The sequence below is a fragment of the Drosophila novamexicana genome, unplaced genomic scaffold (genome assembly GCF_003285875.2).
Source record: "Drosophila novamexicana strain 15010-1031.04,08,12 unplaced genomic scaffold, DnovRS2.1 tig00000072-arrow-arrow-pilon, whole genome shotgun sequence".
Lineage (NCBI taxonomy): Eukaryota > Metazoa > Arthropoda > Insecta > Diptera > Drosophilidae > Drosophila > Drosophila novamexicana.
In genome coordinates this window covers 421,186-434,181 of record NW_020824771.1, presented here as the reverse complement: position 1 = coordinate 434,181, position 12,996 = coordinate 421,186, and the positions used below count along the sequence as shown (strand labels likewise).

Genomic DNA, 12,996 nt, shown 5'->3' with positions numbered 1-12,996 from the left:
TATTTTGTATTTCAAGTTGATGGATATGTTTTTTGTGCATATTTGCTTTTATGTGAGAAACCGTTAATTGTGCTTTTAAGCTATTGCGAATTCGAGAATACATGATATTGAGAAACGTATAAACGCAGCCCCCTTTTTTTTGCCCTTTAAGCAGCTAACTGCGTTCATGCCGCAGACTTTGGATGCCCAACAAGTGGCATACGATTCAATTGGTATTTAGTTTATAAATTGATGCTAAACAAATTGAAATAATTGTAGCATATGTGTGTGTATGTGTTTGCCCTTGTTGGGCATGATATAAATTAAACTACGTTTATGCCAAGCTTCGTATGCGTGATTAGCCATGCGGCAGAAAATGTTTCTTACGATTTTTGGACTTTTAACGGAAAATCACGAATAGGAAACAAGCGCATAAACGTGGTAATAAATTTACGAAATATTTATACATGCCTTAGCTTAAGCAAAGTGGTGTATACATACGCCTAATCTATATATATATATATATAATTATTATATATAAGATGTATATATAAATTTTTGTAGTACACGTAAATTGTTTTCTTTTTCTTTAAGTATGTGTTTTTTTTTTGTTTTTCGCTTTAATAAAAAATATATATAAATATATGCTATTTTGAATTTGATTTTATCTCTCTGCCCATATGTATAGTTATTCTTTTTATTTTCTCATTTTTTTTTTTTGTTTGTTTTTGTTTTTCTTTTTGTTAGCTGTTTTATATCTTTTAGCTTGCTTAGTTTTTTCCTTGCTCTTATTTGTTGTTAAATATACGCACTTAAAATATGTATATATATATATGGTGTATATAAAAGTTCAATGATTATTAGTTATACATAGGTATTTATGTATGTTTGCTTTTTTGTTTTTAAATATTAGAAGTGGGCACAATACCCAGTACAATGGGTAAGCGTGGCGTATCTTTGCTTTCGTTTATAAAAATTACACACGCACGCACATATGTAAAAAACAAATAACAAAGCAAAGAGCCAAAAAAATAAAATAAAATAAATAACAAATGTGGTTTGTAAATAGTATTAAAAAATAAAAACTTGAGCTTATACTAGGAAGGGTTACATAGCAATGCCATAAAGAGGATTGTTTGCATTTCTTATATAAGTGTAGCAATGTTTTTATTGTTATTGTAGTTGGCGTGTATGTGTGTGTGTGTGTGTGTGTCGGCGCATGGTTATGTATTGTTTTGCAGGCTTTGCTTGTTTGCTTTTGCTTGGTCTCATAATATGTATAAATTTTATCATATATTTATAAACATTAATTCCCACTGATGTTACGTCTTCTGCAGCAGCTCGCTCTGTGGGCTGGGCGGACTGGACAGCTGCAGTTGTTGCTGCTGCTGCTGCGGCTGCTGTTGTGCAGCATTCAGCATGGTCGGTGCAGACAGCGTGCTCGCCTGTGTAATAACTGTTGTGGCAGAGATGGTCTGTTGCTGTTGCTGCTGTTGCTGGTGCTGCTGCGGCGACTGCTGCAGCTCGTGCGTTTGATTGTTCAGCGGCTGGTTCGAATTGCAGAGCACCGAATAGACGGAATCAACTTTGCTTAGCTTCTCAAAGAGCGGTATCAGCTCGCGCAGTTCACAGTCGGTGACATCGTCGAACCAGGACTTGACAGGAACCTGCCAAATGCAATTAAAGAAAATATAAAATATTTAGTGCTGATTTCTATATTGTATACTCTGCATTACTTACTGCATTATCGGGATGAAATATATAACTGGCCGGTGAATTATCAACAATGACAATCTTTTGTAAATCCCTTCCCAAACGATTTAGATCCTTTATGTAATTACCCCTGTAATAAACGCACGATTCCCTAAAGAGTCTTGCACGAAACACATTCCATCTGCAAGTGTAGAATGATATTAATTAAGGTAAGTTATTAGTTATCAAGGAATATATATATGTACCTTCTGCTTATATTTGAATCTTATTTATATATGATATTACTTACTTGTCTAGCAGATCCGCAACGGGATCTGCGTATTTGGCTAGTGATGCTGTAAACAGAACGCACTCGTAAAGTTCACCCATCTTTTGTAGAAACTCGTCGACATGCGGTCGCTTTAGTACATAAACCTGATGAATGGTGCCATCGATTTCTACAGGCACTATGAAATCGGCATTAGGTATAGGCTTTAAAGGTAAAGATATATATGAGTTATAATTTAAAGTAGTTGCGATAATATTTCGATCTGTCTGCATACCTTAAAACTACTGTGCACTAGAGTTTCGTCCAAATCGATGACCATGCACTTTCTATGCATATCGGAGTGCCTAACCTGAGGTAGTAGGTACCTTTGTTGGTCCGGTAAGGGTGGCGGTGTTGTTGAACCATCGATCTGTGTGCCATTCTGATTTGTTTTCGTTCGATTTCGACGCCAGCAGCAAAGTAACGATTGTAGAATTCCCCGTTTTTGTGGCTTTAAACGATCCACATCTTCTAAAAGAAATGAAATCTTTTATTAAGATAAATATGTATATATATATATATATATATATATCTACATTAAGAATCTAGATTAGAGAACTACGTTTGTCAGTTGTGGTAGAGGAATACAAAATTGACCAGAACTCAGTTAAGCCAAAATAATACCTAAACTAATCCCTAACTAAACATGAAAAATACATGAATCTCTTATTTATTTATCCGAAGCTGAAAGTCGTATAACGCTGACAAATCGGAATTCCAAGCCCTACGGCTTATAAAGAGAATGCCCACACTTGCGGTTAAACGTTGACCACACGAGATTAAAGTAAACAAACTTTTGAATGAATTGATGTTTATGGCATGTACATTGATTATTTCAATTGAATATAAAAATGTGATATTTTATATATGTATGAATATATAAGAAAGGAATTCACAAGTCGCGAATGCTCGGCTGGAAGATGAAATATGATTCCTGGACAATAAACTATTGTTCAAGCATTGCATATTGTATAATCATATTTGTACCAGATTCCCTTTTTAAAAACTTTTAAAGTTTGCGTATTGTATTGATATATATATATATATATATATATATATATATATATATATATATATAACCAGGCCTTGAATTCCAGCATTTGATATTTAAGTCCTCATCTCTCTCCTCATTTACTCTCTCAGTTCCTCACTTTTTCGTCTCAGCTGTGTGATATGGATCGCCTTTCTATCCGATTCTCAGATCGACATGGGCCTAAAACGTCTTACTTCCTTTTAAGACCAGGCTTTGAATCTCATGATTTGATTCTTCTGTTAGTTAGAAATCTGTTTCTCTCTGTCTCTTCTAGTCTTTTTATTTCCCATATACTGTTTTACTTTCTAAGTTCCTCCTTTTCGCTTCTCAGCAGTTTTATATGGATCGCCTCCCTATCTGATTCTCATTAGTTTAAGCAATGCTTACATCTTACTAAGAGAATGTTCTTAATGTTAACTTCAGAATGTTAAGTATTTAGATGTTTCGTAAAAGATTCTACGTTTCTAATGGTAAACTTTTACTTTTATAAGAAATGTTTTTATAGCGAATGTGTCATAAATAAATGCCACATTTTGGTTTCATTTATTGTCATTTGCATTTCACCATTTCCGCCCACTAACCAAATGCGTCCTTAAAATAACTAAATGTTGAATTTAACGTCTGGATCGTCCAATTATTGTGGCCATAAAAGCATTAACAAATATATACATATATATACGAAGATAATGACATATATAAATATGGAAATATACATGTAAATCGCTTTTTATATGTGGCTTTTTTTTTGTATTTAAATATTTCTCAAAATAGAAGACTCAAATGAAATGAAATATGAAAAGGAAAAACCCACAACAGCAAACACGCTAGGGGGGTATTTGGGGGGGCCGTGTTGTCGCAAATTTAGCATACATGCATGCGTTTAATCGATGGTAAATGCTATAATTGCATACACACACAGACAGGTGCAAGAGACACGCACAGGTAGGAAGGTCGCCGGATGACCTTTAAGCCCTGCTGCTCGCTGGTCGGCGCCTCAGGTGCGGCCCCAAAGAGAGAGCGTTAAGCCAACCAACAACTACAGCTCCTTCTTGTGGCCTTTGTTGTTGCTGTTGTGGGGAACAAAGGAAATAAGCTTGCAATAGCACTTGACTTGGGCAAAACATGAATGAAGTGCATGTTGCATGTTGCATGTTGCACGTTGCGAATTGTTGGCCAAGCAGGATTGCAGCAGCTAAGCCAGACATTAGCATGGTTCAATGAACCGTTAGCTGGCGTAAACTGAGCTTGCAGCAAGCACCGCTAACAGCGTCCGCCCAGCAGCCCTCGGGCTAGGCGACATTCTGAAGTGCAGCTCCACTTGAATATTTGATGAGCGGCGACGTCTTCGCAACAAGCATGAAAGCAATGTAAGCCCAGACGACAACGACAACAAGAACAACAATAACGAGTTGAAAGCGTGATGGAAGCACGCACTCACACATTGATTATTAGCCAGGTGAAAGGTGAAACGACCCGCCCTTTTGAGGCTTAAAGTAGGTCCACATTAGAGCTGGGCACGTGCTCCCGTGGCCTCTCACGAGCACGAAGAATAAAGCCACGATAAAGCCCGTAAAATGTATAGCTACGTTATATATCAGGGCAATAACTTTGTCACTTCTATGTCTAACTTTAGTATGAATTAAAGGAAACGGCAAAAGCTTAGGCCTTTTTCGTGTCAGTGGGCCGGCTAGGTCGTGTCACGCGCCCATCTCTAGACCGCACTTCAAATGCATAACATTTTACATAACTTTGCATAAGTCACTGCGAATCGTTGTCAATTTGTCGCCTACTTGTTGAACTGACAGCGACAGCATTTGGTCCTTATAAATATATTGATAGGCCGCCGACATGCACACACACAAACACACACACTATATATATATGTAGCCAAGAATATGCCATATCTATATTTAGGTTTGTGGGCTCTGCTCTTAACAGATGCGCACGCCCGCCGAGCGGGGTAGGCGGTGCGCGCACTCAAGCGCAGCCTCCCTCCCTCCATCCCTCTCTATCTCCTATGCGTCCCTCCCTTCAAATAGGCTTTTGTCCTATTTTTAAGGCTTTAAATTGAATTATTGACTTGCTGCCTCTGTGCCTGAGCGTTTTTATTTTTGCTATTTTCTTCTCTTTTCTTTTTTTGCCACATTTATAGCTCCATTTTGTGAGCACAATTTGTCCATCATATTTAAATAGACACCAAATTTGGCAGCCAGTTGACCGTAATAATCGCAAATAACGCAATCCGTGGGCAGGTACATCAAATATGAAATACCACAATCACGAATTTCGTGCTTTTGCCGTTTTTTTGTTTTTTGTTTTTTTTTGTTTTCGATAAGTGCCACATTTTGAAGTCCTAAGCATTATTTATATATATTATAAGTTTAGATCTTAAAAAATACAAAAAATAAACATATTATGTTCTTCATTTACATGCAATGTATATATATATAAGTATACCCTGTAAAGTTGGAAATGTACATAAATTAAATATGCAAAATTCTTCATTTACATTCAAGTTAAATGTATACCCTGTAAAGCTGCTTAATGTGCAAATTAATTATATAAAGCATTTCATTGAAATTCTATATAATTGTATACCCTGCAAAGTTGGAAAAGTACACAAATTATATATAAAAAGTTTTTCATTGGCATTCCATATAAATGTATACCCTGTCAAGTTGGAAAATTGCATTAATTTAATAGATAAAGTTCTACTCTAAATGTACATTCCATATACCCTGTAAAGTGGGCAAGGTGTTGTAACACGCAGAAATGGGGCTCTGCATCATAAATCTTTAATCAGTATCCACAGTCAAGTCAATTTTGTCAATTTTCCCAATCTGGCCAAGAAATTCTATCTTTTTCAGAGACTATTAATGCTAGAAATGCCAAATTTGGTTTGTGGATTCTTTTGCAGCATTCACAGATGCAATTTATATTGCATATCTTTTAACTACTTTGTTTTGGAATCAGTTTTTTCGATTTGGTTTTAACACTTCCGCTTTTCTTTTGACTAGTGGAACGCTCTTCTCCAAATCTCATCATTTGATATTTGATGTAAGCTAGTGAAATGTTTTTCCTTTTCTTTTGTCTTTTTGTCTCCCACAATTTGTTTCTCACTCCCTTTTCTCCTATTTTTAACGCTCTTTTTCTCTCTTAACATAATCTAGATACTCTTTCATATTAATTTAAATCAATTATTCAACATTTGAATTGAATTGAACATTTATAGAAAACGATTTTACAGTCTGTAAACAAATTTCGCACAATTTCTTTTAAATAATCAAGAGACAGAACGATTTGATATAATTAAATACTGAATTAAAGGTTCATTAAGCATGTTTCCAGTTCAAGTATTTGAATTTTTCTTTAACCAGTTCTACTTGATGTATGTTCAATGTATTTGTTTATATATATATGTACATATATACCTAACACAAAACGGCAGCTGTCTGCATCTGTAACCTATTGCAAAATCGTGCACACAATTAAATAGAAGATTTATGTAACAAAATGAGCACAATAATGCCCAAAGAGAGCGCCCGACTAGGAGTTACTCTGTATTGTCAGTTGATTTAAACGAAAGTTAAATATTCATAAATATATTCTAAATACCAAATGGTATGTTTTAGAGGCTTGTCCTGCGATGCATCCTGCTGCCTGGCCACAAACACACATCCATTATACCCTGCCGGGTACAGGGTATTAACGGATCATTTATGCAAATGCGAAATCCGCAGCAGACTGTTAAACGGCCTTACGCGTCAATTGGAAATACACTTTCGCATTTTGAGTTTGGCGACGCGGAATGGCAATGAAAATGACAAGCTTTTCTTTTGTTTTCATCATTATTATTATTATTTTTTTTTTTTCAATATTATATTTTTAATTTATATTCTTCGCTTGCCAGCATACATGCATATACTTGGTAGATATGCACATTTGTGTGCGATTGTGTATTTTGATAATTAATTGAAGGCAAACAAAAGGAAAACGAATAAAATTCAAGTCGAATAATGGCAAGAGAACGGCCCAACTTTAAACATTTCGCTGCCTTATCTAATCGCGTTCACAATGTTTGTTATCTTCTGGGCATACATATGATATCATACCCAATTCTTTTGCGCGCTGGCCTTAAATGGGCACCAGCTCGACCTTCAGCATATTTATGAAGCTTTTGAAAAGTTCACACACACACACACAGAGATAGACATACGATTGTCTAAAAAATGTGTTGGCAAGCGACCTGTAAACATTTTTTTCATTTTTCTTTTCTGTCTGCTCAACTTTGCACGTGATGTTTGCACAAGCTCGGCAAACACCTGCCACAAATGAAAGAGCAGCTCTCCCAGGGGGCCATGCGGAGAGCTAAAGCTGCCGACCCCTTTGTTGCATTTGCACAAAGATGTCGCTTTGGGGGTTGGAATATACAAAACCCCATGCAAAGGTCATTGAACGTCAAAGCCTCCCCCTTTGCAGGTGGATGGTATACAGGCAGGTGCAATAGCTGTTGAATGGATCTAAGAAAGCACCAAAAATAAATTAATTATTGCCTTTTCAGCTGTATACATACATATATCAATATGTAGAAAGATATAGGAAATGTTTTGCTATCGAGACCATCAAAATTTTTGCACAGCACGCGGTACGCATTTATGTAGTTTATTTTTCGCATGAACCTATGTGGAAATGTTTGTATATACACATATATGTATTTCTTTTTAATAATTATGCATCTCGCCGCTTCTACCAATACATATATAAGTTTTTACGGTAGGCATTTCAAAGCCAAAACAAAATAACGTCAATAAATAAAATGAAAATCTCAAGCGTTGAAAGAGATTTTGTAATTTGTTCTTATGCAGTTGGCATTCAATAGAAATATTGTTTTAATTAAATAAGTTGTACAGCTTTTTTCTTTAAATATGTTTTGTTTATCTTTCTGCATAAAACTTCCACTCTGAATGCAGTTTATTTTCTTGTTTAAATAAACAGCTGTTCGCGCTAACTCTCTAGCCGAAAACAGTTATTTCAAACAGTGTTACCCATCGCTAACGTTAAATTCAATTAAATTTTATTCTTTCTCTCATCTCTCACACTCAAGAGAGCAAAGGCGACAAATGGATATGTTCGTATGCAGTGTGACCTCTTTTGAGCGCATGGACCATGATTTTAGCCTTTTATCCTGATATGTCAACGAAATGACAAAAACATGAGATTAACTCATACTTTTCACATTTTATTGAGAAATAAAAAATAAGAATGCAAAAGTCGGCAAAACGCTTTGATGCATAAAAATAAACTATATTATAAGAATTTGCAAATAATTTAATTATTTCATTTCGAATTTCTTTTTAAATCAAATATTAAACAAATTATATACGTTTTGTTAACTTTTTTGTCTGTTTTATTAACACCTTTGCCTTGACAAATTAGTATACACATACATATGTACATACATAGATTTGTAATAACAATTAAATTGGATTTTATTTGGAAAGGGCAAAATACGCATTTGGTATTTTGTGTGTGCGTGCGCAAGTCATTTAATTTTAAGACCTTGGGAAATTGAAAATCACAGACAATCCCATCGAGAAATGAGATACTAGAGCGTTTGCCCATAAAAAATATATATTATATATATACACATACACGTATAAATATTCAAAAACGGACGGTCAGGCGTTCAGGCGAATAGACAGCACTTAGGCGGCACCCACACTGACAAAAAAAGAATAAGAAAATAAAAAAAAAACACACACACACACACATTTCATCTTTTGCCGGTTCTAATGTTCTGCCCTCTTCTCACACCCACACACGCCAAACGTAGCGATACAGAGAGACAGGGTGGCGTTGATGACGTCGCCGTCTTTTATTGTCACAAAGCTCAACAAGTCAAAGAGTGAAAAAATGCCTACGCTACATAAATATGTACATATGTGCATACGTATGTATGCACACGGAAGTGTGTTCCATTATAGATAAATATTTGAGTTTCAGTTTGAGCTGTATTGGCAGCACTGTCAAAAGCGACTCAAAAGCGAGCAAACTTATTTAGGCAAGAAACGAGAGATGTCAATTAGCACCAAACCGCAAAATTGTGTTGCTTAGTTTTAAACGCTCTGCCATTATATACATACGTAAATGTGTGTATTTTATATATACAATTATATACATACATCTACGTATACGTACATACATTTGTGTAAAGTATAGTTGTCGTCTGTTTTTGCGACCGCAGATTAGATTAAATTTTGTTGTTACTTTAAGGCGCAAGTTTCATCGCGTCTCGTCTCGGCAGGGCCCCACCTTGTACTTTGTGCGCTGCTGCTGTTGCAGCACAAAAAAGAAAAAAAAAATATATAAAAAACACACATGTGTATACGTAATACGTATGAATATATATATACACACAGTTATTTAAACATATGACTGCAAACATACAAACACAAATATGTAAGAGTATGCAACTTTTTTTTTACTTTTCGCTCTCTTTCTCGAGTCTAAAACGCGCTCTCTGCAGTTTTCATTCAAGCTTTTTTTGTAAGCTACGGTTTGTTAATCGTCTGTTGCTTTGTTTGTTTGTTATTTTCACGAAAACTAGTCGATACCGGTTTCGCCCTCTCCCTGTCGCACTTTTTATCTTTTTTTCGTAAATAGTATGCAATTTAATTGCGGTTTCAATTGTTAGGCGTGCTCGTTTTCTCTCTACCTTTCTCTCTTTCTCTCCCTGACAATCCCTAGGACATGGAACGGCAGTTGAAGTAACGCAATTTGTTCTGCCGCTGATTTTGTTGTTCGCGTGCACTTGTCAAGAGCATGACGTCACAGTTGATTACAGGTGGCGCTTTGAGAGTTGCAAACTGCGACGTCAGAAGCTAGCAAGTGGTTAGATCATTCACAATAGGCAAGAAAACAGCTGCGCACAAAAATGCATACAAACACACACAACACACACTGTGTGCGAGCGAGAGAAAAGCAAAAGCCATCAAGTGAGCTGGTTTGGGGTGGGAGCTTGAACAATTTCTAAGGTCAGAAGGGGGGCAGTCCAAACTTTGTGACCACTTGTCCTTTAAGTATTTTTATTTCGTCTTTGTTGTGACGCCGTTTGGACTGTCGCATGAGTCATTGGGCTCAGTCTCTCTCTCAATGTGTATAGTTGTTGTCTCTTACCTCCTTTGTCGCTCGGATAGACATTCAATTGTTCATCATCGCGGGAAACTTGTGTTATTATTGATGTTGCATCCATTACACAGCGGGTTGCAAGTTGAACGTGTCCTCTGCTTAAATCCAAATAAAGTTTACAGGTCGAAGTTACAAAAACGTTTATTTGTAAATTTAGCTGCACAAAATAATACACATACACATTATTAATACATATTTTTTGCACACATTTTCCTTAGAAAACTTCATGTTTTCTTTATATAGAAACACATTTATATACGCATATGCATGTATGTGTGTAACGCAGACTGCGACGTCGACTGTAACTGCGACTGTTGCCTGTGCCAGACAGTGGAATTTTACAATTACGCTTTGACAGCCTCATTCGTTGGTTTCGTCGTCGCAGAATGCTAATGATTTTCCCTCGCGATATTCACCTTTAGTAGCGTTACATGTAAAAATGCACTTTCGCCTTTCGTTACTTTATTAAAATATAATTAGAAATGTATTAAAAACACAACGAAAATCAACATAAAAACAGTTTCTTTTCTTGCACTGGTGTTTGGGCACATTCTTTATTTTTCTTGGCGTCTACTTTTTGCACGCAGCTTCTTGGCGTTTTATTTATAACGCACTCACTCGACACACACAAACAAACGCACACACACACTATCAGCACAGTACACAAACACTGCTATTTGCTTCGTATTTTTTTCCACTGTTGCCTATCGTTTTTTTCTTCAGTTTATTTCGATATCGCACTCATTTTGAGTATTAATTAATTATTTAATATTAATTGTATTCAAAATTCCGCGCAAAAAAACAAAACGTGTGTTCTTCGAAAAAAATGTAGCAAGACTGGCTTAAGTGTTGCCACCATGATTGTGTTGAACAAAAGAGAGTTGCCACAAATACCTTAACATTTTCTGACATTAACAGCGACTAGGGCTGCAGCGCTGTATTCAGTTAACATAATTCATGCCCCACAATTCACTATGTTTACAATGATCATTGTTTGACTGTTTTCTTTTAAATAATAAAGTACAGAAAAATAGAAATAATCCTTTATAGTTGCGATGAAAGAAATTGCATTTGACAATTATATATTATTAAAAAACCATTAGATATAATTGCACGAGACTCACGAATCTAGTTCGTACGTTCCGACTCGCATAACTTTTCGTTCATTATGTCAAATGAACTTATTCCGAATAATCTGCGACAACTTTATTTCGTAGCGTCTCCCAAAAAGTGTACTTATTGTATCAAGGAGAAAAGGAAATTTTAAATTTGTATACATTAATTCATAAAAAGCATATCTGGGACAAATAATTAGCAGCGTTATAGTCCATAACATCAGTGTGTCCTTACCAAATCGTTTACTAACTCAATTAAAAGCTTAAGACGTACGGCGTACATGTGTTCTTGATTGCAAAAAGAAGGAAAACAACAGTTACTTGTCACATTTGACGCATCACACTCGACAAAGGTAAAACTTCATATTCCCATATACATACGCTTATATGTGCATGAGTATTTTGCGTAAGTATTAAATCGTAACAATATTTGCACATGAGATTAATACGATTATATTACGCGTCGCCGTCGTTCGCACTATATATTAGCAAGTCTATGTAAATACATATGTATGTACATACATGTATGTGAATATTTATACATGTATGGACATGTGCAAGTGTGCGTTTCACGAAATGCAATTTTCTCGGGCCATTTTCGCTCATTTTTTAAATTCAGATGTCCTTGTCACGTATGCTTGCTTAGTTTAGGTTGTATTATTGCCATATTTGCAATTTACAATTGTATGTACATGATATATAACATTATATCTGATATTTAAAATGTTTTGTCGCAGAACATCATGAGCTCCACTGAAGAAAACAGCCCGGCAACCACGCCGCAGGAGAACGAGTCAACAGCTGAGCAAGCCAATGCCAGGGACTTGGAGAAAATCGAAGAAGAGAAGCTCAAGTCGAAATATCCGAGTGGTGTTCGAGTGCCTGGCGGTCATTCCGCCTTCCTTCAGAAGCGCCTACAAAAGGGCGTAAGTTGACAGCTCGCTCGTCTAGATTAACTTACTCTACATAACCTTTTTGTTTTTTAGCAAAAATTTTTCGATTCTGGCGATTATCAGATGGCCAAACAGAAGGGCGGCAGTGTTAAGCAGGTGTTCGCCAATAAGGTGACCACCGGCGAGGCCATACCAACGCCCGAAACGGTGCCTGCTCGGAAGACGTCTATTATACAGCCGTGCAACAAGTTCCCAACGACGAGCTAAGCTTTCAGAGATCTATTACACCCACAAGCTCCCCTGATGCCCCCAATGCTCTATACCTAATATTGTAGTCTATTCCTAGGTTGGCTGATCTGTGTGCACTAAGCCGTTGCGCTGGCGCTCGTTTTGCCGAATTGTAAACAATCTATGCAAGTTTTGTTTGGTTTATTCCCAATTACTGCGCATTTTCCTTCTTATTTTTTTTCTTTGCTCTAATAACATTTTTCGTAGCTACACTTAGCTTGCGCCAATCTCAAGAACATTGAATGTATTATGGCAGCACGTAACCTTTCAAAAGTTCTATTTAACAATATAATATCCTGATTGTATGTAGTTGTAAGTTATTGAAAACGTAATAAACTTAAGATGTAACCAGTTCAGTTCAACATTTTTAAATTTACTGTTCAGAGAATGAATGAAAAAATAAAATCAATGTGAATGAAGTTTTAAAAAATTGCCTTTTAATCAACTTTGTAATCAATTGGGTTCGCTTACTCTTTTAAA

General features: G+C 36.1%; 2 protein-coding genes across 3 annotated transcripts; one reads left to right on the top strand and one right to left on the bottom strand.

The window, feature by feature from the left end:
- Nucleotides 1-596: 596 nt before the first annotated feature.
- LOC115771560 (carboxy-terminal domain RNA polymerase II polypeptide A small phosphatase 1) lies at nucleotides 597-11,032 on the bottom strand. Of its 2 annotated transcripts, none has more exons than XM_030717309.1 (6): nucleotides 10,637-11,032; nucleotides 10,209-10,377; nucleotides 2,235-2,470; nucleotides 1,982-2,163; nucleotides 1,720-1,873; nucleotides 597-1,646 (listed from the first exon to the last, which is right to left on the bottom strand). In XM_030717309.1, the coding sequence occupies exons 2-6, from the start codon at nucleotides 10,282-10,284 to the stop codon at nucleotides 1,302-1,304; spliced, it is 993 nt and encodes a 330-aa protein (XP_030573169.1). In that variant the 5' UTR covers nucleotides 10,285-10,377; nucleotides 10,637-11,032; the 3' UTR covers nucleotides 597-1,301. The 2 variants fall into 2 exon arrangements, with proteins under 2 accessions (XP_030573169.1, XP_030573170.1); XM_030717310.1 differs by having other exon boundaries at nucleotides 2,235-2,467.
- Nucleotides 11,033-11,413: 381 nt separating this feature from the next.
- On the top strand, nucleotides 11,414-12,905 carry LOC115771426 (alpha-endosulfine). The gene is made up of 3 exons (XM_030717129.1): nucleotides 11,414-11,688; nucleotides 12,073-12,261; nucleotides 12,322-12,905. The coding sequence occupies exons 2-3, from the start codon at nucleotides 12,079-12,081 to the stop codon at nucleotides 12,493-12,495; spliced, it is 357 nt and encodes a 118-aa protein (XP_030572989.1). The 5' UTR covers nucleotides 11,414-11,688; nucleotides 12,073-12,078; the 3' UTR covers nucleotides 12,496-12,905.
- Nucleotides 12,906-12,996: the final 91 nt, after the last annotated feature.

Bases quoted from the DNA above. Each gene is read 5' to 3' on its own strand.
- LOC115771560 (XM_030717309.1), bottom strand. From the start codon at position 10,284: ATGGATGCAACATCAATAATAACACAAGTTTCCCGCGATGATGAACAA. The intron at 2,471-10,208 runs GTAAGAGACAAC...CATTTCTTTTAG, and splicing joins CTATCCGAGCGACAAAGGAG to AAGATGTGGATCGTTTAAAG. The intron at 2,164-2,234 runs GTATGCAGACAG...TTACCTTTAAAG, and splicing joins TAGTGCACAGTAGTTTTAAG to CCTATACCTAATGCCGATTT.
- LOC115771426 (XM_030717129.1), top strand. From the start codon at position 12,079: ATGAGCTCCACTGAAGAAAACAGCCCGGCAACCACGCCGCAGGAGAAC. The intron at 12,262-12,321 runs GTAAGTTGACAG...TTTGTTTTTTAG, and splicing joins AGAAGCGCCTACAAAAGGGC to CAAAAATTTTTCGATTCTGG.